This window comes from Harpegnathos saltator, unplaced genomic scaffold, assembly GCF_003227715.2.
Source record: "Harpegnathos saltator strain DR-91 unplaced genomic scaffold, Hsal_v8.6 scaffold20, whole genome shotgun sequence".
NCBI classification, from domain to species: domain Eukaryota; kingdom Metazoa; phylum Arthropoda; class Insecta; order Hymenoptera; family Formicidae; genus Harpegnathos; species Harpegnathos saltator.
In genome coordinates, this window is record NW_020229984.1 from 334941 (window position 1) to 360196 (window position 25256).

At 54.7% G+C, this 25256-nt stretch overlaps 1 protein-coding gene across 8 annotated transcripts in view; it reads right to left on the reverse strand.

The window, feature by feature from the left end:
- The window catches only part of dlg1 (MAGUK family member discs large 1), a 284519-nt gene that overhangs the window by 81605 nt on the left and 177658 nt on the right, over nt 1–25256 (reverse strand). For all 8 annotated transcript variants that reach the window (XM_025297971.1, XM_011153800.2, XM_011153806.2 and 5 more), the window contains one exon: nt 2465–2740. In XM_025297971.1, the coding sequence (XP_025153756.1) occupies nt 2465–2740 (276 nt within the window). The remainder of the gene's footprint in view (nt 1–2464; nt 2741–25256) is intronic.

Below are 25256 nucleotides of genomic sequence, written 5' to 3' on the forward strand. Positions count from 1 at the left end.
AATTAAATGCCCGCCCGATAGCCTGATCGGAGAGATATATCCGTTCTCGAACTCCTCTCCTCGTTTACTCTCGGCGAGATTTATAAAGTGGATTTGTTCCCGTTCGGCGGGACTCCCCTCAAAGGCCCGTTCATATCGCCCGTTAAGATCGTTCTCGCCGCGTTAATTAAACGCTTCTCGAAAGTTAAGATAACGCCTCGCGCGTCTCGCGATTCACGATACGATCTGTCGGCGAGTCAAGCGAGATGATCGACGAGGTACGCGCGTGGTCCGTCGCGATTTTTCAGTCGCGAAGCGAATGGACCGAGCGAGGCAATTTTGCGTGCGAGTGAAGGAATGTCGCGATATAACGAGTAATACGATGGCGTTAAAATCATTCGCGATTAATCGGAGGCGATCGTCCGCGGCGATGTTCGTGAAATTCGAAACGCGCGAGAGGAGAGCGTACTTCCCCTCCCCCTCCTCTCTCTCTCACTCTCTCTCTCTCTCTCTCTCTCACTCTCTCTCTATCTCCCGTTATTATTCAATCTATTTCGTAAGTACGCAATAAACAGAACGATGATTGTGTACGAGAGAAAAATACGGTAATTTGACAGAATTACACTCGCGCTCTGTGTACACGTAACAACAAATCGACGAGCCACCCGTAGCTTTAGCATCAATTATTTATAATTAATTAACGCTTAATTATTTTAGAGCAACGACCAACCGCGCGCGGGGTACCCGCCCGGTATCGAATTAATTCGGCAAATATATTAAGCGCGGAGTGTTTTGTAAACGAACGTTTAGGCGTTTCACAAAAGACAACTCGCTGCCGGAAACTCGCGTTTCATCGCGAAGCACGCGAGTAACGCGAAAGCGGCAGGTCGCATCTGCGCTTTTTCTCGTCGACCGTCTTACAGCCGGGGGCGTTTATCGCCCACACGAGGGATGCGGCGGACTTTACGCCGGAATAATAATATCCGAGATGGCCGGGCGGAGCCATCAACCGCTTTTATGTCCTGCTCATCGTTATTCCCCGACCGGAAGGGTTAATAACGTCGCTGCTGAGTCGCGCGATCTCTTCGAGTTTCTCCTCGAGAAAGCGCGTCGCTGTGTATGTTGAAAAAAGAAATCCTCACCCCCGGAACGTCTTCTCATCGGCCTCGATTTACAGCGATGGAAACTCACCGGCGGATCTCGCTCGAATCGTTCGCATCGAGAGACGTCGGCTGGCGCGTCGCGAAAATCTCGCGATGAAAAGTTGCCCAACGAGAGCGAGCGCGACTTTCCAATTAAAACGCAACGCGTCGATTCCGAAAAAGAGCCAGCCACGGCACCGCTACAGCGGGAGGGAAAAAGGATCCCACCTGGGGATCCTTTTTCCCTCCCGCTCTCCGAGGGTGACATTAACGTATATCCGAGAGGCGCGTAACGAACGATCCTATCGAAACTTTCCCTCATCCCTCGGCGACTTTGCGGAGCTACAGGAATCTCGCAAGCTGAGCGACCGGCTGAGTGATCGTCGCCTCGAGACTTTTCCCGGCGTAAGCCGAAGATATTCGACGGGGCTTTATGACAAATATGGAATCCGGCAGGACGCCAATCTCGCGGAAACTTTGCGGGGACTCGGAGGCGTCGCCGGGAGAGGCCGACGACGTCGGAGAGGAGAAACCGCGCGGTCCTCGTCGTCCTCGTCTCTCCCGATTCTCTCGCGAGAGGACCGACGAGACGAAATCGGGACGGTGAATAGCGCGTAATGTGAGCGCGTGCAAGCGAAAGGTTCAAGTGAAACTCATTCTCGTTGCGTAAATAAGAAGACTCTCCCCTGCCGTGCCGGCGCATTGTTATTCCTTCGACTCGAAGTCAAGGACAGTCGCGACAGTCGCGCACGCGTCGTTTGAGTAGACGACGAGCGGCCGGCGCATAAAATTCACGAAGCGCACAGCTGCTTGGGTATATAACGACTAGGCTGGCGGGGAGAAACGAACACGCGCAGGGCGCGAGCTTCGCGTCGGAAAGTGCGGGCATTACAACATTTGCAATTCAACGATTCCCCGACACACTCGTCGCGCAATTAAATCCGCACTGGAGATGATTAAATCCGCGTGTGTGATACGACAATGCGATTGCGGTAACAATGCACGGCCGCGCGCAGCGTTCGCGCACGGTTCAATTAAATTTCGACTCGGGATTTGCATACGTCAGTTCTCGCAGTTCAGTTACAACGTTACGATGTTCCGCGCGCTCACGTCAGTCAGCGTTAACCGGCGGAATCCGGCGAGCCGCGTTTTCTCCCCCCCCCCCCCGGGACCTCGCGAGCCGCCGTTATCACTAGGAGGCCGCGCGATCGCGATGGAGCTGCCGGCGGCTGGATATCGCGAGATATCCTGACAACTCCGCGCGCGCGCGCGGAAATAGACAGGACCGCGGCAGCGTAGGTAGGTCCCTCACTGCGAGGGCAATTACAGGGTGAGAGGCTTACCAGCTTGACGGTGTTGCCGGCCCGCTTGAGCGCGTCCACGGCGGCCGCATGCGGTACGTCGACGACGGACACGTCGTTCACCTGCAGTATCGTGTCGTTGACACGCAGACGCCCGTCCGCGGACGCGGCACCGCCCGGTATGAGCTTGGTGATGTAAATGGCGGTGTCGTTGCCGTAATGCGGGTTGTCCGTGCCACCGGCGATGCTGAAGCCGAGGCCCGCGCCTCCCCGCTCCAAAACTATCTCCTCGTACTCCCAGTCATCGTCGCCGTTCACCTGCAAGCACAGAAATTGCGCGCGGCCTCGCGTTACTCTCATCGTATTCTCCGCCCTCGCCTCTGCTTTTCTCCGGCTATACGGTATACAGCTACGTATAAAACTGTATTTTATATAATATATGCAAATTAATACATAAAAACATTAACCTTCTAATCTAATTAACTAGCCAGTCCATCGTCCTATTTATCCACCCGTGTGTCCTGCGGACACCCAACTGTCGACGCGACCGCGGAAAGCGCTAAGGATCGCGCGCTGCGGTGACGCTGCGAGTCGCCGAAGGGTTAGAAAGCGGGACGAGGGGCGGGAGAGAGGCGATTATCGAAACAATTAAGAGGGGCGCGGACTAACGGGAGCCGAAGGAGCCTCCTCGTTAGCTCTCCTGAAGAGAAAGGACCGCGCTCTGGCGCGAGTCCAGGGTCAGCGGCGGCGTGCGAGCGGCCGGCGCGGATGCGAAATCCACGAGCCTAATTACGTCGGGGACTCCGAGAGCCCTCACGTGCGCGAGGGTGGGGTTAAACGGTTAATTGATTTTGAGGCTCGCGGCGCGAGCCTCGGGTCGATGACGGTCGGTTACCCGGGGACAAAGGGCGTCGCTCGGCCCTTCGACAGCAGCTGACGCGCTCGACGAGACACTGTTTCCATGTTTCGTCGAGAGCGAGAGCGAGGGCGAGACAACGTTGCGGCCGGCCTGCCCTTCGACGAGAGAGGGGAGGAGAGTTTGACAGGCAAAGTAAAAAAGTAGACGCGCAAAAGGTGACGCGGCGGCTCGCAGCGAGATCTCGTTCTCTTCGATTAATCTCCAGCGGACTTGATCTCGTCGGGAGTCGACGCACGTGTGGGAAATTCCGAGGGCCGGTGCGCGTTCGACAGACTGGTAAAGAAGCTCGTTCACCGGTCCGCCGCTGCTAAGAGACCCCAATTAACTTGGGGCAAGGCCGACGCGCGTATTAATATTCCACAACGGCAGGATAATTAAAGGAGGTCGCTCTTCGATCGGCCGGGGTCTCCGGCGCTTTTAACTTGCGTGTCAAAGTACACCGTGTGTGCGCTGTCGAGCGAAATCGGGTATGTCAAAAGAGCATCGGGAAGAACAATCGGGAAAAAAGACAGACAGAGAAAGAGGGAGAGAGAGGAGAGAGGGAGAGAGAGGGAGGGGGGAGAGGGGGAGAGAGAGAGAGGGAGAAGGATCATTGAACATATTTTTTACATGTCCTTACTACCGTCCGCGCTACAAGTGCCAGATTTTCAGTGATCGCGTCTGTTTGGCAACGGACATTTTCACCACCAATGACAACTTTGACAATTCTGACATCTCTGGACATGACACTCGCCAGCGAATATTCTAGTATTCTGACAATTAATTGCTTCGATTCTTTCTCCTTTGCTTACAATTTTCACCGAGGAGAGTCCGAGCGGAAGGACGGAGTTCGAAGTGAGGGTGGATTTTTCTCTCCGCGCTGGAAATTTCGCCCGATCTAGCAGCGCTTGGCTCTTCCTCGCCCTTCATATTTATTCAATTGACCGAGAGAAAGAGACGCTCGGAAGGGCGTCGCGAGCGCGTTTCTGCGAGCACGACGCACGAGCAAGCAGATTGCGCAACGCGTTTCCCGGCGTTCAGAAACACGACGTCCCTATCGTGCGAGTGAAATGGCGAGGCTAATTGAATTAGCAACGGCGGATGCGGCGGAAAACTTGCGCGATTAACGCGATTCCTCGGGGAATTGTACGCCTAATGAAATAACACGGATTTCGCAGGAGCGGATACACTAAATGGTCCTTCACGTGCGCGATCGCAATGCAATTATGCGCGATCCAGCGGAGCGTGCAAAACCATTTTAATCGGATCAAAAGCCAACTAAGCCCCGGCATAATGCGCCGGAGACACGTTCCTGCTCGCACGCGCGCTGCTATCAAACGCGATACGTTTCGCATTCGTGTACACACGTGTGTACAATGTGTGCAATCGCGAACGCACGAAGAGCCAAGTATGTTGCGCATGACGAGCGTCTTCTCGACGAGGCACCACGCGGATTATCGCCGAGCACGCGCTCGGCGCCGTCGAGAGACGACACGCGTTGCGTCACGTCGATATCAAATCTCACAGCGACACCGATACGATCGCAGGGCGTTGATACGATTAGGGATATTGTGCAATGTTCTTATATCGTACACTGCAAGCGCGAGTGCGTTAGTTGGACTCACACGGGCGTGTAATCGGCACAGGCTTTCTTTACACGTTTCCCGCGGCCTGAAATCACGCCATTTCACTCCTTTCGATGTCATTTAACACGTCTGAAAGTCCGAAATGACATGATTCGAGGCGACACGACGTGCGAAGAAAGCTTCAGCTTTTACACGCCCATATGCGTTAAAAGAAAAAAAAAAAAATATATATATATATACAGGGTATCTGTAAAGTCCGACCCCACCCTTGGATCTCGGAAAGGACTTTAAATATGGAAAAATGTTTCGGACAAAAATTGTAGGATATTAAGGGGGACACATGATAAAAATATGGACTTGATCTTGAGTGACTTTATCAAGGCCAGGTTAATGTGATCGATGTTTTCTTAAATGGAACCTCCTATTTCTTATTGCATATTCTTGTAGACGTTTGTCAAGACGTTTTCAAAATACTACCTATTTTTGTTTTTCTGCGCAAGCTATTCCCAAGATATGAAGCTTCAAAGTTGGAGTCAAAAAATACTACGGGAGTGACGAACCGGGGTCCTTATCTCTACTGTGACACACACACACACACACACACACACACGCACACACAAGAGGCGTAAATCCGACCGTGCAACCTCCACGCGGTACACCTTGGGTAATGCGAATACGGTATGTCAACTTTGAAGCTTCATATCTTGGGAATAGCTTGCGCAAAGAACAAACATAGGTAGTGTTTTGAAAACGTCTCGACAAGGGCTACAAGAATATGTAATAAAAAAATAGGAGCATTTTTCCATTTAAGAAAACATCGATCACACTGACCTGGTCTTAATAAAGTCACTCAAGGTCAAGTCCATATTTTTATCACGTGTCCCCCTCAATATCCTACAACTTTTGTCTGAAACATTTTTCCATGTTTAAAGTCGTTTCCAAGACCCAGAGGTGGGGTCGGACTTTACAGACACCCTGTACATTCGAATTTGTGACACGCAGTCGCGCAGGAATTCCTCAAAATGTTCCACCCCCGAAAGAGAGATCGCGATCGCACTCGCTTTGACGAGAGAAAGAGATAGAGACACAGGCCAATTCGCCGGGCGAAATCATCCACGAAAAGGGCTCGCATTCGCGATATCGTTCCGCGGACTTACGCGCTGTGTTTGCACGTCGGGGGAGGCATCGCAGGGGCGAGGGGAACGCGCGCGACCCGATATCGTCATCACCGCGCAATTACGCGTCTGTTCGCGTGCGTGCCATTCCGATCGCGTCCGTGTACAAACGGACGCGATCGCAGCTGCGGAAGGCGAAAGCTGCTCCTCCCGATCGGCGCATATCGGAATGCATTCCCCGGCTGCATTCCGACCCTGGCCCCGCTGTGCCGTTGCCATTATCATCCCCTTACCGCCCGCCGAGCCGCGCCATCGCGTATCGAGACAGCCGCCGCCGCCGCCACCGCCGCCTCCGCACAGATTTGACGCACGCAATGCGCCCGATGCATATTGCGGAATCGCGAATTAATCACTTCGGAATTATGCTATTCTGTCGAGCCTCTCCCCTCCCCTCTCCTCTCCTCCCGTCGTCGTCGTCGTCGTCCTCTTTATGAGCGCGCGATGCGACCAGGGCGGGAGAATTCGCCGGACCGGCAACGAGCCGCGAGCGTCAGCGACGTTTTGGCGTCGCTGCAACGCGCAGCCCGTCAACGTCGCGCCGCAATTATCCTCGAGCGCGCGCGCGCGAATTAGCCGGCGATTAGCGGCACGATTATGCAGCCGTTCGCCAATTAATCGTGCCGGGAGAGTGTCGCGCGCGCGCTTACCGGATTTGTTTGACGGCTCGTTGAGCGGCGCCGATTAATTAGCCCGCGCGCGATCTGCGCACGGCGGACACGCATTCGGCCAGTCGTCGCGCGGGGATGCGCCGAGATTGCGGACCCTTCGTCCTTATCATTAGCTGTTGCCGGTGTAGGCGATCCTATCGTGCGTCTGCTTCCGATATCTTCATGGCATTCGCGACGTGACAGAGCGCGATGCTGATTTTCGCGACGGACCGCTGAGACGTCACGCGGCTGTCACGAACGTCGCGCCGCTGCGTGTCTCCTTCGTCGAGGATTCGCGCTCGTCGTTGGCGTCGTTGGTTTCCTCGAGAGCCACGCGCGATGGCACAGTGAGCGTGTATTTTAATTCTTCGCAGATTGCGCGCCAATGTAGCGAGTACTCGTTTCGAGCGGCCGTTCAAGACGGTACTATATAGTGAATAATACGACGCGTTATCGATGTTTGCTGGATTTTTTCTCGACACTGCAAATATAAACGTCGCTCATTCATTAGCCATCGCGTCGTACCGCTGTAGACCCGATCGATTACATAGTGAAGTACGAGACATTGATCTGCGCGCAAGGCTAACCTAAACCGACAACAGCCTATCGAGTCATAGCGCGATACGATGATAACACAGCAGTCGGGCGATTTCGTTGAACGAATGTCGATGTTCAAGCGGAGCAACCAGGGAAGGGAGAAGACGAGAAACGAAGCGAGCTCAAAGTCAAGCAGCGGTCGCCTCTGTTCGAATCGATCGCGCGCCTCTTCCTCCGGCGGCGGTCTTGAACGACCGCAAGGGCGGAAGTCGCGATAACGGATAAACGAGCGTGTTCCGGAGCCGTCAAAGGGCGAACCATCGTTGTAAATCACGCGACCTCGCAAGAGAGATCGCGTTCGATCGACCGAAAGACAGAAAGGCAGGGAGAGAAAGAGAGAGAGAGAGAGAGAGAGAGAGAGAGAGAGAGAGGGAGAGAGAGAGGGAGAGATGTTGTAGGTCTCTGCGACCGCTAATTACCATCTTCAGCGTGCCGTCGCTGCTCATGTTGGCAATCGTCACTTCCATCACGCGGACCGCCTCGACGCCATCGCGGCACTCCGTAACAGCACCAGCGATGAACCAGCCAACTCACTCGCTCGCACTCACGCACTCACGCACGCACGCTGCGCTTCCGCTCTGCGCTGCGCTCCTATCCGTTTCTACAGACTCTTCTCGAGACAACCTCGACAATTCTCTCTGCTGGCGAACGCAACGTAACGTTGCGCGCGGCTGATCACGCACGTGACCGGCAGATTTACGCACAGATTCGCACAGAGCGGCCGGATCGCGAAGACACGGCAGCAGCGCGCACAAACGCTCCGCGAGCGGCGTCCCGCGCGCACTGCCGGACGCAGAGAGCGACACGGCACGTCGATACCGCGCGCCGAGCGTCGCGTTTTCACCGTGACGGCTCGGGGCTCGCGTAATCAAACGCGACATGCACCTTCGTGCAATACGCGACGGACAATGCGCGCGATAGTCGCCGTGCGATAAGGCTGCGTGCGCGCTCGTGTGCGCTTTTGATTTGTAATCCAGCGAACGACGAGGGAGATATCGACGGTAATCGCGTCGTCGTCGTCGTCGTCGTCGTCGTCGTCGTCGTCGTCGTCGTCGTCGTCGTCGTCGTCGTCTCGGTGGTAGCCGCCTCGCGATTTCCGCAGGAGCGACAGCGGTTTTCCTCTCTTTCCCCGCGCGCGCGACCGTGTGAGAAACCGTCGCGGCCGGCCGCGGGAAAGCGCGAAACTGCGCGCGACTTCCGCCGCGTGGTCGCGCGCGAGCCGCTGCGGGCAAGAAGAGGAAGCGGAGGCGGCGGCGGCGGCGGCAGCAGCAGGAGGAACGCGAGTTATCCCGCTGCCCCGTCGCGCGCGGCCCGCCGCTAGTCATCGCTATTATAATATCGCGGGCTGCGAGCGCCGGCTATTTCCGACTCCCAGTGAAAATAAACGCGGCACGCGCGCGTCCACGGTCTCTCTCTCTCAGCGCGCGGACCGCCGCCGCAGCCGCGACGCCGGAATTAACTCGCCAGTAACGTAGCGCGATTTCGCGTCGATTGACGGACGGACGGATCGCCCATCGAGCGTGTCGTCCGTTGACCGCAAGCGTGTACTAATTTTACGCCGAGCGTGTCGGCGCGTGATTAAAGCCTCCATCGGATTTACGTCGAGACGAAGAGACCCGCCCTGACTTCGCCGAGAGAGAGAGAGAGAGAGAGAGAGAGAGAGAGAGGGGGGGGAGGGAAGTGGAGAAGGTGTTTGCGTATGTCGCCGTGCACATCGTCGTTTGCACGCGACATGATATTTTTAACCGTCGCTGGGGAGCGATCTTCGCGCGAAGGGCTGCGCGCGCCCGAGCGGTGCGCGCTCGGGATTTTGGCTCGCTGTTGCGCGCGCGGGAGACACGATCGCCGGAGCCGTGCGTGTTTCGAATTAACATGCCGTGTCAGAACCGGCTATATTCGTCGGCCTTTGTCGGTGCGCGGCTTCCAAGCGCGAGTAAAGATAGCCGCGCGCGCGCGCGCGCGCGCGCGCGTTTCGCGGCAAATAGAGCGGATTTCAGGCTGCGCCGACCTTGAGAGAGAGAGAGAGAGAGAGAGAGAGAGAGAGAGAGAGAGAGAGAGAGAGAGAGAGAGAGAGAGAGAAAGAGAGAGCTATACCGTCAGTCGTCGCGCGGCTGACATTCTCTTGGCAGCTGTGCGCGCGTCGTTACCCGGCGAAATATTACAATTGAAAGCGCGCGCTCTCGCGGGGAGCTTCTTCGCGAGAGATCACACGAGAGACAGCAGTGATCGGAGGTTTCTTCCGGCGGCGGCGGAACGAAGAGTTTCGCAACGCCGATCTGCTGTCCGCTGCGGGAGGAGTACGTAAGATTCGGCGAAAGCGAGAATTCTCATGGGCGGAGGGAGGGACGGGAGTTCGAGAGAGAGAGAGAGAGAGAGAGAGAGGAGTCGAGGGCGAGAGAGAAGAAGCGAACGACTCTGTGATAAAATATATCACGCGCGCCGACGTGCAGCCCCAAGCTCGCGCAGCGGAAGTTTATACGCGGGGTGTCCGTGGCGTAAATTCGCGCCGGTGATTCGACGCAGCCGCGGCTTTAACGGCGAATGAAATTACCGGCTATATCCGACTACCACCCTACCTCGTCTCTTTCATTGTCCATTGAGTAAATAGCGGATCCATCTGGGACAGACTGGCGAGCGGAGCTGCTCCAGTCGAGAGGGGTTGTTATTAAGAGGTGGCTGCTGACGTGCGAAGGTCCGGCGACTCGTCTCGTGCCGTTTACGTCTCGTGGATGTCGAGGGGGCGGAGGGGGGGGGAATTGTAACCGAGGGAGAAAGAGAGAGAAGGGAATTTCTGACCGAAATGACAACTACGGCGAGTTTTCGGCGGACAACGTGTGTGGCACATTTGAACGTGATATCATCGTTCCTTTCGTGCGTCTCGCTCGCGTCGAGCGCAGCTGCGCTTCCTTTTTACCGAGCTTCGCGCGATGATTAGCTGCGGACGATCGCGCTGGAAATCGATGTCGCTCGATTCACATCGTCGGGTGGAAAAATTCTGTCGGAAGTGCCTCCTCGCAATTCGTCGTTCTCCGCCGGCAAACGGCCGGTGGAAAGTTGGAGGTGATACTTACACGAGTCGCAGAAATTTAACAGTTACTAAGATATACAGACGTGTGATGGTGCTTCATTTTAACGTCGTCGTCACGAACATATCGTTCCATCTGTCGTCGTTACATTTACTCGTACCGTGCGTTTCGTGCAAGCGCACAGATATCGCAGGTGAAATTTGTCACGTTTAGGCGAACGTAATACGCGTGGAGAGAAGGGCTTGCGCAATCTTTTGAATTTAATACTTCCTCCTCGCCCGGGTAGGTAGGTGTCCGCCAGGCAGCCATATACAATACCCGGGTACCAAGGTAACGTAAGTAACGCGCGTGGCTAAAAGGCGAGAACCGGGGCGTGTTAAGAGGAATTAACGACGGAGGTAACCCGAGCACCGCGCGAGAGTCGTCACCGCGTTGCGCCGTTTTGTCGTGGAAAATCGCGACAAAAAGGGCCCCGCCTTTTCATCCGGCTCTTGAATTCTCGGAGAATACGCCCGGCTACTACTTCTCGCCGCGAGGGCGACGGTTCGCCGTGGGTCGAGCGCAAAATCGTGTCGGCCGTGTCGCGCTGCTCGCGAGCTTGCTGAATTCGAGCACGCAATAAGCACGCTAAATATCGCCTCGCGGTACAAAGTATATCCCCATCGATTATACCTCCGCTAAAACCGTTAATGCGCTTAATGCTAAATTGATCGTGTGGATTTTCGCTAGGTCGCCGGCGATGGAGCGCGATCCATCAAACGCGAGCGCACCGAGGAGACGCCCACTTGCTTCCCCTCTCTCTCTCTCTCTCTCTCTCTCTCTCTCTCTCTCTCTCTCTCGCTTTTTCATTCTCTCACTCTCATCCGGCATCAAGCGAGATATTTCGCGAGGAGAGCGAAACGATCTCGCGGATTATGCCGGAATTTATAACGGCGGCGGTCAGCCGGTCGGATTCGCGGGGTCCGACTTATTTAAGGGCGCCATCGACGGAAGTTTCGCGAGTTCCTTCGCGAATTAAGCGACGCGCTCGTTCGCTCACGCCAAGGTGAGAGGTCCGGGTGCATTCGAGTGCCTTGGGAAACTCGAAACTACTCCCGACCGGTCGCGTAGTGCATTAAGAAAATTGGAGCCCCTCCAACCGACGCGGCGGCGGCGGCGGCGGAGGCGTCGGATCGACGCCCCGGGCTCTCCAAAGCCTTCTACATCGCGGGGCGAATTGTCGAGAGCGAGCCATAAGCAGCGTCTAATTGTCGCTTTCTGACGGTGGGAAAAAGTCGCTCGATGCTCTCTCTCTCTCTCTTCCTCTCTCTTCCTCTCTCTCTCTCTCTCTCTCTCTCTCTGCATCCGGAGTGTATGTACAAAAACACAGACAAACGCGACAGAGCGAGGCGCGTCGTCGCGCTCGCGGACACACGTCGGAGAGCCGCCGCCGCCGCCGCCGCGCCGGTTCGTCCAGACTGCTGCCGGTTATTATTTCGTCCAATTATGAAACGAGCCAAACCGCCGCCGCGGTGGAGGGAAGTGTCCCTCGCCGCCGTTCACGCTCCGTGCACGTTCTCGTGGCGTGACCGCGAGTCGCCGGGATTTTTGGCGAACCGCTCGCGCCATCTCGGATATGCGCGCAATCTCCGCTTTAATTCCGCGCGAAAAGATTATACGATCCGTCGCGGAACATCGCGGGGTGGGATTGCGACGAGGGACGAGGGGAGTATCTCGAGTTGAAAACAACGCGCCCTTCGAGCCGGTCTAATTAACGCTCCCGGCACGTAATTAACTTTTATTCCTCTCTACAACGCGACACACAATAATAAGAATTGTCTCTTTCATATCTCTCTCTCTCTCTCTCTCTCTCTCTCTCTCTCTCTCTCGCTCTCTCTCTCTCTCTCTCTTTCTTTCTTTCTTCCTCTCTCCGTGTAACGGAGAGTGTAACGGAGACTTCTCCCATGTATGCGTGGAGTCACACATTAATAAAGTTATGTCGCTTGAACGTCGACGAGAGAGAGAGAGAGAGAGAGAGAAAGAGAGAAAGAGCGACGAGGAGGATCGGGTCGTTCTCGTGCGGTGATGCGGCGTACAGACAGGCGGGGGCTGATGGGAGGTAAGGAATTTTCCGAGGCTGGTGAAAAGCTGGTGGGTAGTCTGTCGTTCAAAGGTGGAAGAGAAAAAACCGGCGAATTAGCGCAATCCGCGGATGCGGAAGCACACACTCGGTGTTGTGAAGCACGTAGCGCGGCTAGCAGAATCGCGACGTCGTTTTTTTCTCCTTCCGCAGGGGAGCTCGCAAGAGGAGCGGCAATTAAACGTCGTCCGTACCGTCGTCGCGCGTGCTTACCGTCGGCAGATTTTAATTTTGCGGCTCTGTCGCGGCTGCTTAACCATTCCTCGTCCAACACGGCGTTCTCGTGGGCGCGATAATCGCGCGAAAATTCGACGAAGTTTCCGCAGAAGTGATTCCGCGTCTTTCGGCGCTCGCGCACTCCCTTCCCTTTTTTTCTCAAACTCGAACCAACAGCGGCGCGCGAATTATTTCGGTGTGCTCGGTCGCGGTATTAAATAATTTGCAATCGAAACGACGCAGGTTTTACCTGCGTCGACACTACTACTTAAAATTCGATTCTTTCTCTCGGTCTTAGCGAGAGGCGAGAGAAGAATAAATCGGATAATTACTTCAAATGATGCTCCCTCGTCAACGGCTACCGGCAGCCACCGGCATTCGAATGCACGTCCGGGACGTCATCTGAATTAATATTCTCCATGCGTCTCCGCCCCGCCCTGTCTTTCCCTCATCCCGCGTCACCGAAAAAAACTCCCTCTCGCCCTCTCCTCTCCTCTTCACCGCCCTCTTAATTTAGAAGCCGCCTTCGCAGTCGCCGCGCTTCTTAATTCTTGATCCATGAATAAATTAGTCCCGAGCGTCGGTCTAATCTTGATTTATGCTTCGGCAGCGTTCCATGTAATTTAAATTAGTCCGAGTAATCCAATATTTATCTCTCTATCGGCCACCTTAAGTTTCAGTTTTGCATCCTGATTGAAGGAGATAAACAGCATGCAAAGTGTGTCGACGAGGCTGCTCCTCGCCGAGGAGACCCGCCGACGAGAACGTTTGACACGCGGAATTATCGAAGTTGACGGACGAGAGGCCGCTAAATCGGATTACGCTCTCGAGCTAGACAAGTTCGCCGTTTCGTGCACGACGAGTATCGCGACGACCAGCGATTCGACGGATGGCACGCGAGCGTGATTTCCAAAGTAATCCCCCCCCCGTCCCGAGCATCGACTTGCATCGAATAGCCGGAGACGGAGCGTTTTATGAGGGGAAGGTTCAATTAGCGGTAGTGGGATTAGTTACGACACGTCAAACTTCTCCGATTACACTCGGTTTCAAATCAGCTTGAACGGTGACGTTTGCGCGCTTAACCAAAGTAGCATCTTTCAGGAGATTCGTCACGCAGCTTGTCCATGCCGCAAGAGGTTGACAATCGAAGTGAGCGCGTGAGGGCCGACGACCCAAAGTATCGCAACCTTCGTCTCACTGTACAAACACCGTGCGCCCCTTCACACGTCGAGCAACACGAAACTGCACACGCACTGTGCCGAGGCTGTGTATCCGCTGCTCTTTAAGCACCATCAACGCGAAGGGTTAATAATAAATTCTCGTGCGGCATCTCCGTTCGCGGCATCGAGTCGCTATAATGGCGGGCTCGCGCGCGCTTCGGGCTGTTCGCGGGTGCGTTTAATTCGCGAGACTCGCCTCTTGCCACTCCGGAGTTCGATGTTACTCCGGGCGTAAACGCGCGAAATACGCGCGTAAAACGCGGACAATGCGGGACCTACGAAGGCCGGTGAATTTGCCGGGCTGATACCCGCGCGGCCGCGACCGCGAGCGAGGCGGAAACGCGAGAGAGCGCTCGTAAAAACGCGCGCGGGCAGATATAGAGTCCGCGGGAGCAGATATCGAGGAGATATCAATGAGATAAACTCGCGCGATACGACGTGAGATCGGACCCGTGCGACTTAGACTTCTCGTCCGAGAACGAATGCGGCGCGTTCGCGGATCGCGGATTGATTGATGGCCGACGCGGCGGCGATGAAAAGTATTAATAACGCGGAGATACGTCAACGAGCCGCGCGCTGTTTGCTTTCGTTTATTCTTCAGCGATCTCGCGCGGCCGCGAATCGCCGATAAATATTGGCGAGATACGCTGCATGAGATAACGGGCTGAACGGCAGAGAGAGAGAGGAGAGAGAGAGAGACGAGGCTACGAGAGAGACTAACGACATGCATGCGACATAATCGACTGCAGCGAGCTCGGCCGCGTGCACGCCAAAATAACTTAACCCCGCTATGAAATTGATCGCGTACAAATTTATCGGTCGACGTTAAAAGTCACTGCGCGCGAAATTAATTTCATACGCCGCAGGAGAGCGTGATTAATGAGCCCGTATTAACGATCCAATCTTTGCGCGAGCGCGCGAGCCCGGCCCAAGTTTCCCAGATGTATCGGAAAATTCGAGGCTGCCGCGCGCGCGGATATTGCAGTTGAGAGTTAATTGATCGTTCCGACGCGCTTTAGTACGCGCGCGTAACGGCCACCGGTGCCGACGGGGGAATGCTAAACAATATTTCGGGAGGAGGCGCGAGCTCCGTCAAACGACGACGACGACGACGATGACGACGACGTGTCTTCACGGCGATGTTTATTCACTGGCATTCACACTCGCTCGCTCACTCACGCACGCAGCGAGAGCTAAATACACCGCTATTACTTTCAAATGTAATTCCCTCTTTGACGCGCGACGCGAGACTGTTTAATTTAGCCGTGTCTCACGAGGGTATTCCTAAATTCGCGACGTTAATCGTGGCTAATTTATTCGGGCGATTTAATCACAACGAGCGGAGCGACGAAGCTGCGGGCCTCGAGCGACTTCCGCCGCGTTTTTCCGCCGAAAACCTGGAGGATTTGCGCTCAGGCTGTTTTTCTACGCGCGTATTCCCCTCTCTCTCTCTCTCTCTCTCTCTCTCTCTCTCTCTCTCTCTCTCTCTCTCTCTCTGCCTCTTTTCCTGTCCCTCTCCGGCGACTCTGGAAAATATGCAGCGAAGGTGGAGAAGGTCGGAAGAGAGCGGCGGCAGCGTGCGCGCCAAGCTTTCTTTGCAGACGAAGAAACGGGCCGCGATAATGGTATAAATATTCATTAACGGCGCTTCCGCTCGAGAAAATCCCACGGGCGGACGCGGAAACAAACACAAACAAATTGCGGTCTGCTTGCGATATTCTGGCGCACCTCCCGCGCGCCGCCGCGCCGACACTGCAGGACTGCTAAAATAAGACAGCGAGGTCGCGCGCGATGCCGAGACGATCGACTGTCTTTTTTTTTTTTAAATTGACGCGACGTTTTATCGCGCTCGTAATCTCACGAAATTTGTCTCACCGTGTCTCTCTCTTTCTCGCGCTCGCGCCTTTGAAAAAAAAAAAAAAAGAAAAAACCCCCTGATGAAACCCTCGGTCGTCTGGCCGTCCGAAGGCGCGGCGCGAGAGACGAAAAAGAAAAAGCGCCCTCCCTCACGCGCACCGAGAAATTTCCCGGCGAAACTAAATTCGCTTCAAAAGCCGGAATGGTGAATCGCTCCCCGCGCGTTAACCTACACAAAAGCAAGCACTTCAAGAAGCGTCGGTATTTTTACGACGGCGTAGAAGCCGGAGGCGCGCGAGAGGAAATGTCGAATCGCGCGGATTAAAATTCTAACTGAGACGCTTTATAATCCGCACGATATATAAACGACACATTTTATGGATCACACTGACGATTCCACGGATGACGCGCGAGGGCTCAAACTTGAGACACAACGTGCTCATCCCTCAGTCGCGCGAAGCTGGAGTCGGCAAGCTCGCGAGCTTTAAAGGGCGCGTAAAGGAATGTTACGAGCCGCCAAACGAGAAACTTCGTCGGACCGTCTCTCCGTCTCGGAACGAAATAAAAATTATTGCCGCCGCACGAGCGAGCCTCTCTCAGTGCGAGTGCAGGCGCGCATGTGAGGAATCGCGATCGGCGTCCGTGACGTCACCGTTCGGGTCGGACGATATTTTTAATTCATTGTGCGCCACAAAGGAGGACTGAATTTCCCAAGGTAAAGCCGCGATAAATTCCCCGAGAAAATGCGCGGAAAATACGCGCGAGATCCGCGGGAATTCCGCCGTAATGTAGCTTCGTCTCCCGTTCCTCCCTATTTCTGCCGTTTTATTATTCCGAGCGAAACTATAGATTACACCGTAAATCATACAGCGTATCGTACGCGTAAGATACGTAAAACAGAAAATACCGGTGCAGCGCGCCCCACACACGTTTCCCGTCCGGCTCGAGCTTCGCGGAAAATACGTTTTTTATTCTGTCCGCCTTGTAAAAAGTATTTTTCATTCGTTTCCGGCTGAGCTTATCCCGAGAGAGAGAGAGAGAGAGAGAGAGAGAGAGAGAAAGGGAGAGAGGGAGAGAAAGAGAGAGAGAGAGAGAGAGAGAAATACGCGCAGCCGCAGCTTCGGGCGTTTATACGTCCGCAGACAATTCGATTGCGCGATCCGAGAGAGGCGAGATATCGCGCGGCGGAGGCGAGCTGCGTTGTAAAGCGAAATTGCACAAGTAAGACGTCAAAATGAAAGCGATCCCGGCGAGATAACCGCCCGGCACTTGCATGCCTGAATTACCGTCTCGATCGAGGGCAAAAGTGACGACTGCTCCTCGTCGACGAGCTCGTCGCTCTACCTCTGGAAAAGGTATGAACCGCGTCGAGCGCAAATTGTCACGTGTATCTCTACGTTTGCCGAATGAAAAGACGAAGAACTCGTGACGGACTGCTTGAAAAGTGCCAATGGTGAAACCACCGTTCTTCTATTTAGCAATGAAGAAGCAAGCATCAATATCGGAACGCGCGTGTTTGTAACTTTAGACGTGTCAATATAAATATTTCAATTTTCAGCATGGAATATATTGCATCTATGTGTATGTCGAAAAAATCCCAAATATTTAGACTTACAAGCACCAAAAAGCAATGAGAGTGTCCGGAATAAAATACTCGTCCCCGGCATTGGTACTCTTATCTTGTATCCTATTAATCGCAACGAGATATTTAGACTGATTGAGACGGAAGCGTCAGCTGTTTCGGTGACGTTGAGACAAAAGAAAGCGGCGTCGCGAGAGAACGGCTAAATTGCCCTCTTAACGAAGGAGGTCGGGGGAGGGGGATCGGGATGCTTAATACGAAGCACGAAGGATCGTAAATTTATTCCAATCCTGTATCCCGTGTCAGCAAGCGGGCCGTGCTGAAGGGCTCCAAGTTTTCGGGCGAATCCGAAGCGCCAGCAGTCTCTCTCTCTCTCTCTCATCCCGGTCACGTCCGGCTGCTTTTCTTTCCCATCCCCCCCGCCCCCGCCCCACGCCGCTACTTGGCTTTCTTTCCCGCCGCGGAAGGGGTTGTCAAAGCTTACTTGCTTGCTCGCCCTCATCCATAGCGACCGTAAAAATCCGCACCTCCAAACGGTACGAATGTAGCGTCTCTCTTTTTATCGGATTACACAGAGGAACAAGCAATGATGGCGCGCGCGCGCGCGCGGGGTGAAAGGGCGACCGCCGCGTTACGCCATAAAAACGGACTCCGGCGCGATCGGAGGCACGCGATCGCATCTGCTTGCCTGCGAGACGAGATTGCCTATTCGATCGAGGCGCCAAGTGCGAGAGCTTTTATCGAACTCGTGGCGCAATTTGTCCGGGTAATCCGGCGCATTATTCCTCGCGCGATGATCCCCGTCGCCTCTCTCGCAACTTGCCCTCCCCCCTGCCGGCGCAGTTTTCCCGAGGAATCTCTCGCGACGACCCGAGCTTGCTCGGCGCCGAATCGATCGAGCGAATTACGTTGGCGCCCTTTCGCGTCCGAGCGAATTCAATTTCTGCCTGCTAAGGATCGACGGTGCGACAGCGAGCGGGCGATCCTCCGTTTTTGCGCTCTCTCGGCCTCTCCTGTTGCGCTTCGCCGCGTCCTCGGCGGCTCGGAAAAGCGGCGGGTCGCTGTTCCTTTTCATCTTCCGAAGCTCCGCTCTTCGACAAACATCGGCGTCGTGGGAAATCGGGACGCCGCCGCCGATCCGAGATACCGCCGCGGCGCCGCGGCGGCGGTCGAATGGCACGAATTTCTAATTACTTCCTCGCGACACACTCGTAATTCCTGATTACGCGTCGCAGGGCCGGCTCGCGAATAACGCGCGCGAACTTTGGCCTCGCGCGCCGCATAGTTGCGCGCACGGACGGTTTCTTGGGGGACACACTTTGACGAGTTAATTCACGGAATGCCCGGAAAGCACCCTCGCGCGATAAACGCTCGCCGCGAGAATTCGTCGCGGACGGGGGGGGGCAAGCGCGGGAGGAGGGAAGAAGGCCCGCCGAGCCCCGCGCGCGCCACTCGTCGGGCATTTCCGCGAGAATCAAGACACTGTAGAGCGTCGTTATAGCCCCCGAATAACCGAGCGATGAGAACGCGCTCCCGCGAAGGGGTGGACGCGCGCGGGTGGGGGTCTAATTATATCGCGTCTCGGCTCGTGCGAGGGAGACACGGCGATAAAGCGCCAGTGCGAAACATTTGCACACCAATCCCGATTTGCTTCGCGTCCTGGATAACTCTGATAACCGAGTCGGACAAATTGGATCCGTAACGGGGTAAACAGATCTCCCGACTAGGGCTGCCAGGATGCGGAAATTGAGAAACCTGGCCAGACTTCCGCGAGAGAAAACAGAGAAGGAAATATAATCCGTGAGGGAATATCAACGGACAAGGATAAGCACAAGGAGCACCGAATATATATCGGGACGTTTTTAACACTAGCCGGACATTGACGATAAAATCCGGAGTGTCTAATACGCAACGCCGAATAAGCGTCGGGAAATATTCAAGCGTCTCGGGGGAGGCGCGCCCTCATGTGAAGCGAGATTCTTTTCAAGTGGAACAATGGTATCGCACACGCACGAATAGGCAGAATGAAAATCAAACACACGCGGAGGCTCGGCGAGGCGAATCGTCGAACGAAAAGCACGCCGGCGCTCATTCACGTCGCGACATTCCGGAGGGATCCGAAGCACGACGCGGTTACAACGCGGTATGATCGTCGAAACCGGCGCGCGGGCTTCGCCATCACCACCGTCGTCGTCGTCGTCGTCGTCGTCGTGTAGGTGCAGTAGTTTCCGGCGGGCGAAAGACAAACTAAACGATTCGGAGGCCCCGTATAACACCCGGGTAGTTTTGACTGATAATCCCGGAGTTACAGTCTCGTGTTACGCGTTTCGGTTTACGCGGATCGAACGAGGCGGTCCGACCAACAGCGAGCGAGCGTTCGCTCGCTCGATCGAGGCGATCGGCCCGGGGTCTTCCGATTCAACGGTGAACTTCATTCTATTCCCCCCCCCCCCCCGGTACGTACACCATTTACGGTTTACGCCCGGGAGTTTACGACCTTATTCCGCACCCGCCATCCCGAAATCCATGCAGGTGCAACGACGCATCCCGAAGCCGCGGCCCCCGGCGCCCTCCTGCCTCGCCCTCGGCGTCGGCGCTTAGCGCGACGAGATACGTTACGGCGAATGGGGCCGGGTTTGCGCGTCGGGATCGACCGGAACCTCGCCTCCCTCGACGTGTATTGGCGGGCAAATAGCTTCGCCGTCATAAAGATTAATTATGTCTAAGGCTCGCGCACCCCGGCCGGGCGAGATAAGGCCGATGTCCGAATTATCCGCGAACTGTCTCGCTCGCTTTGAAGCGTCGGCGGGTTTATCGCTCGGTCCGCGCTGCTGGTTTAATCGGCGCGCGGCGATCGCTACGATCAAATTTGGATAACGTGCGTCGCCCGCCGCGACAGAGCGAGTGGGGGAATTTCGGTATCTCGGTGGCGTGCGACGTTGCGCGGGGGAACGTCGCAAGGGGGAGGAAAGTTTAGGTGCAAGAGCGCACAGGAAATTAGGAGATAATTTGTGAAATTTGTGATAAGATAAGACGAGAGGCGTTAATGAGGATCGCGTATATGTGTGGGTTTTAATAATATTCAAAGCGGAGATGACGACAAGCCGCGTGAAATAACACCGACAGTTTGCCTGTCTCGATTTCGTCGACTCGTCGGGACACCGCGAGCTCCTTGCGGACGTTAAAACGCCGAAGCGGCAAGCAAAATAAAGAGCTCCAGGAGTTTACTTTTCGTTCAAATTACTCGACAGGCTTTACGCGCGGGCGCCGAGTAAGTTCCGCGAAGATAAACCCCGCGGGAATTGTCCGGTAGTTTGAAAAAGTCGGGACGAACGAGCTGCCGGAGACAACCGAGTCGACCTAAATACACTCCTCGGATTTTAGATTTCGTCGCGGCGCGGAACAGTCTCGCGCACTCTCTGCCCTCCCCCCCTCTCTCTCTCTCTCTCTCTCTCGTCCGTTTTCCTCCGTCTAATGTTAACTTACCGCTAAACAAAGGTTTCCCAAAGGTACGAATCATGCATAATTCATTTTGCCGCCGTCGCCGCCGCCGCCGCCGTCGTCGGCGTCGTCGTCGGCGTCATTATACAGTTGTTGAAATAATAATTCGTTTCACCCCTCCGTTCCCGTACGTGTACGCACTCTTACCCTCCCCATCCCCACGTTACTATATTGCGTCAGCGTAGTAGAAAAAGGTCGCGACAAACCCCACTTTTTGCAGCGTCAATGTTCGACCGGGCGCTCGCGTTTTATAAACTGGCCATAACAACCGCGAGCGTGATAAATTAACGAGGTGGAGTATGGAATATTTCGAGCGGCGAGTGAGCGAGCGTCGTTCCGCACGTTCCGATAACTGGTTTACCAAACGCTTGTTGCCCTTCCCCCTACCCTCGAGGGGGAGGAAATCAGCCACGCGCTCTTTAGCCCCCACTTATGCCGGGCCTTCTCGTCCCTCCCTCTCGCGCGGTCCTTATCTGGCCGGTAATTCCGATGCAGATGAGCCGGAATATATTATGATAATATTCTCCAATTTTCAGATGCGGGCAAACCGTCTCTGAAAACCAACGCCCGGACGTTTCCTCCTTCATAAATCAATTCATAAACTCCGGCCGCGCCGCGCGGATCGATCGCCGGGAGCGGGATGAACGTTTTATAAAAGTGGATTATCCACATCCGAAGCATTAATTATTTTCGCGCGCTGCGCAGAGATATTCGTTGAATCTGATTAATATTTACGGTACCTTCGAGCTTTCTCCCTTTCTCTCTCTCTCTCTCTCTCTCCCTCTTTCTCTTTCTTTTTCTCTCTCCGGTGTCTCGCGTACACCGCGCGATACTCGTAAAATAAACTTCGATTCGCGCCACGTTTCGCACACGTCGTAACTTTTAATAAAACTATTTGGTCCTGTGACACACACACACACACACACACACACACACACACACAGACGAGGAGTAATTACTCGCTCGACTGGCGCGTTTTAACTTTTATTAAGCGTGAAATTATTCGCCGTGAAAAATTCACCGTGAAACATCGATCTCGTTACTCGCTCTCTCGTATTCGCCTGCCTCCCCTCCGCCAAGCCTTTCTCTCCCGTGGGAATCGGTCGGATACACGCGATTACTGCGCGAAATCACGAGGTAAAGCGCCTTTTTCGACACTCCGATCGAATCGATCGCGCGCTCGCGATACGGACCGCACGGCGCAAATCTGCCCGCGAGAGACTCGTTTGCAGTCCGCCCGGATGCAACGAGCGGCTCGAGCGTGGCGATTGTAGAATTTGCGAGTTAAAGTTTATGCACCTGCGGAGAACACGTATCTGCGTGTGCCAGTCCAGGCAGTTTGGCGTGCTGCGGGTGTCCTAATTCTAAAGCAAACGTTTCCGGCCGAACGCACCGCTGCCGCCGCCGCCGCCGTGCGCGCGGCTTTCACTCAATCAGTTATTTTGATATTTACTGTCACGGTCGAAAGTTCCCGCGGGAAATGTGCCTCTTGCTTCTCCGCTCGCACGAACAACGCCTGATGACCTTGGGACGAGATGTCGGTCTTTACGATGCTCCCTCTACTCCTCTCCCTCCTTCGCACACCTAATTACGCACGCGCGAGGAGGAGACGCGAGAGAGCGCAACTTTGCCGAATAATTTTTGCGCAGTTTGCATGATCCGTCGCCGCATTCATCTCAGGCGCGGAGAAGGGGTTGATCGCGGGGATAACTTTTCAGGGCGTCGACACGCGGCGATCGGCGTCCTGATTCGCAACGCGACGATCTTCTCGTATCGATAGAACAAAGAGATCGCCCGACGATTTGCCGGCCTCTCCTCTCTCCTCCTCCTCTCCCTCTCTCCTCTCTCTCTCTCTCTCTCGGTATGTCCCGCGAGGCATGATGAAACGTTAATACATCATCTCGTCTCTTTTAGTTTCTCTTTCTTTCAACACAGGCGCGAGTCCCTCGCGCACGGAACGGCATTCGCGCGGCGGAAAAGCGTAATTACTCCTAATATCTATGCGTGCAACCATTAATATAAATTCCGCACATCGCGCGGACCGCAACAGAGTATCCTCTATGAAATCAAGATAAACGATCACGCCGGCACGCAACGCGCGTATCGGAAAAATCATTAAGAGCCGAGGAAACGCGTTGCGTTTATGCTCACCGACGTTGATCCGAATACGCCGCCCGGTGAGTTTCTCGAAACGCGGCGTGAAGTGAAACGCGGATCGGCACGAAAGAGCGCGAAGGAAAACGTTTAAAACGCATGAAATAAAAATAGGTTCTCGTAGGATGTACAATGAAGAGGCGGCGCCTGTTCCAGCGAGAAGCTCAATAAATGAGGTAGACGTTTCGCGTCTCTCTTCTTTTTCCTCTCTCTTTGCGACGCGAAGGTACGCCAAAGAGCAGAGGAAACGGAGAACCGAAGGTAACGATACGTTAAAATTACCACCTTCCTTGACCGATAAGTCCTCTCTCGGCGAAAGCTACCGTGCCGGATGGCGATTCAATGGCGACCGAACTCGAGGCGAATACGCGCGAGCCGATTAATATTAACAGAATTGAATTATTACGCGTGTGAAACTGGCAGGAGATGCGGCCGGCGGCGGCGATCTCCTCGAAACGGAAGGGCCGGTCATGATCCGTCACTAACAACTAATGTCGGCAATTTGCGTCGACGTCAGGGGACGCAACGGGAGGGGGGAGGGAGGGAGGGAGTGAAGGAGGGGGAGGGGAGGGGAGAGAGAGAGAGAGAGCGACGCATGCACGTCATTCGACGTGATTTATACGACATGTCCCGTTATAATACCGGCAGCCTATAATGCGCAACGCTATAGGGCGGAAGCGCAGGAAGTGCCAGGAGGAGGCGCACCACGTGGTAATCAACATGAGCTACTGGTCGATGATCCCTAACCGCTAATGGATGGTGTCGGGAGGGATGCGGTATCGATTATTCCGATGAACACGCGGCCGATAATATATAACACGAAACAGCCAACTAATCTCGCGATGAAATAAATATCGCGCGGATTATCATAGTTTCGCAAGTATGCACGCGCGCATACAAACCAGACGCGGCACAAACCACGATTACGATCATTCAATCTCCGAAATCGCGTCCGAAATACTCGCGCGGCTGACGAGAACGCTGCGCGCACCGCCGGCTTCGATTTTAATCCACCGCGAAATCCCGATATTATTTGGATTAACGACGAAGATTGTACAGTTTAGCGCGGGCTCCGTTCTAAGCACCGACGGTGATTTAATTGCCCCCCCTCCCCTCTCCCCCGCCGGATGTATACTTTTAATATGCCGCGCGCGCGCGCGCGCGCGCGGACGTTTCAGCGTTGCCACGGTGACGAAGATTTAATCGCGTCTTGAGACACGCTCATAAACATTATGACCGGGACGCAATATTGGCACGGCGGAAAATACGGCGGTTGAAGGCAGGCGGAATGAAGGTCCTGATGGAAGCGGGATTTCGACGGCTTGGGATAATGCGAGATGGGATGTTTTCCCGCGGGAGCAGGACGCGGCGGCCGCCGCTGCTGCTGCTGCTGTGTGCTGCTCGAGCGCCGAATTTCGGCCGGCGATCGAAGATCCGGCGGATTCACTGCCGCGCGGGAAATGGATTTACGGGATGACTCGCGCGCGGATAAGCACCTCGGGACGTTACAGTCCTCATTAGCAGCAACGAAATTATTTCGTCACCCCGCTCGTGCTCCCTAGCGATCGCTGCCCCGCCGGTTTTGCCGGTCACGATATTTCCGTCGAGGACTAATATTACAGGAGCAGCCGCGCGTATAACTCGCCGAGAGAGAGAGAGAGAGAGAGAGAGAGAGAAGGGCATGATAATAATTTAATGTCGCAGTTTCAACGACGCTCCCTTGTCAGGAATGCGGAGACACGAGTCGCTGGAAATACGCGACGAAGAGGATACAGCCGAGTCGAAATTTCGCTGCTACCTTCATATGTCCCGCAAACACCGTCAAATTGAAAGGATCAACGGAGAATTTCGACGTGTAACGTTACACGGGAAATTATTCTACGCTAGAACCGCCATCTCCTCTGCGTTGTGTGAAAAGCACTTGGAAAAAGCATCTTTCCAAGAGTCGCTTGATATTCGATCGCCTCGATAATCAATCCGCGCTTAAGCTTTCTTTTTTACGCGATACGTTGTGCGCCTGCGCAATCAACCCCTTCGTAACCCCGTCGTAAAAAAAAATTGGATTTTACCAGGTCGCCAATGTCGTTGTCGTCGCTCGCGCGCACCGCGTCGGAAGCAACTAACGCATATCTACCGTTTTTTTTTCTTTTTCTTTTTTTTTTACGGAGGTTACATAAAACAGTGGGTCTTTTCCCTCGGGGTATTCGGCAGCGAGGAAAATATGCGACACGCGTAATCCGAAAGAAATGAGTAGCG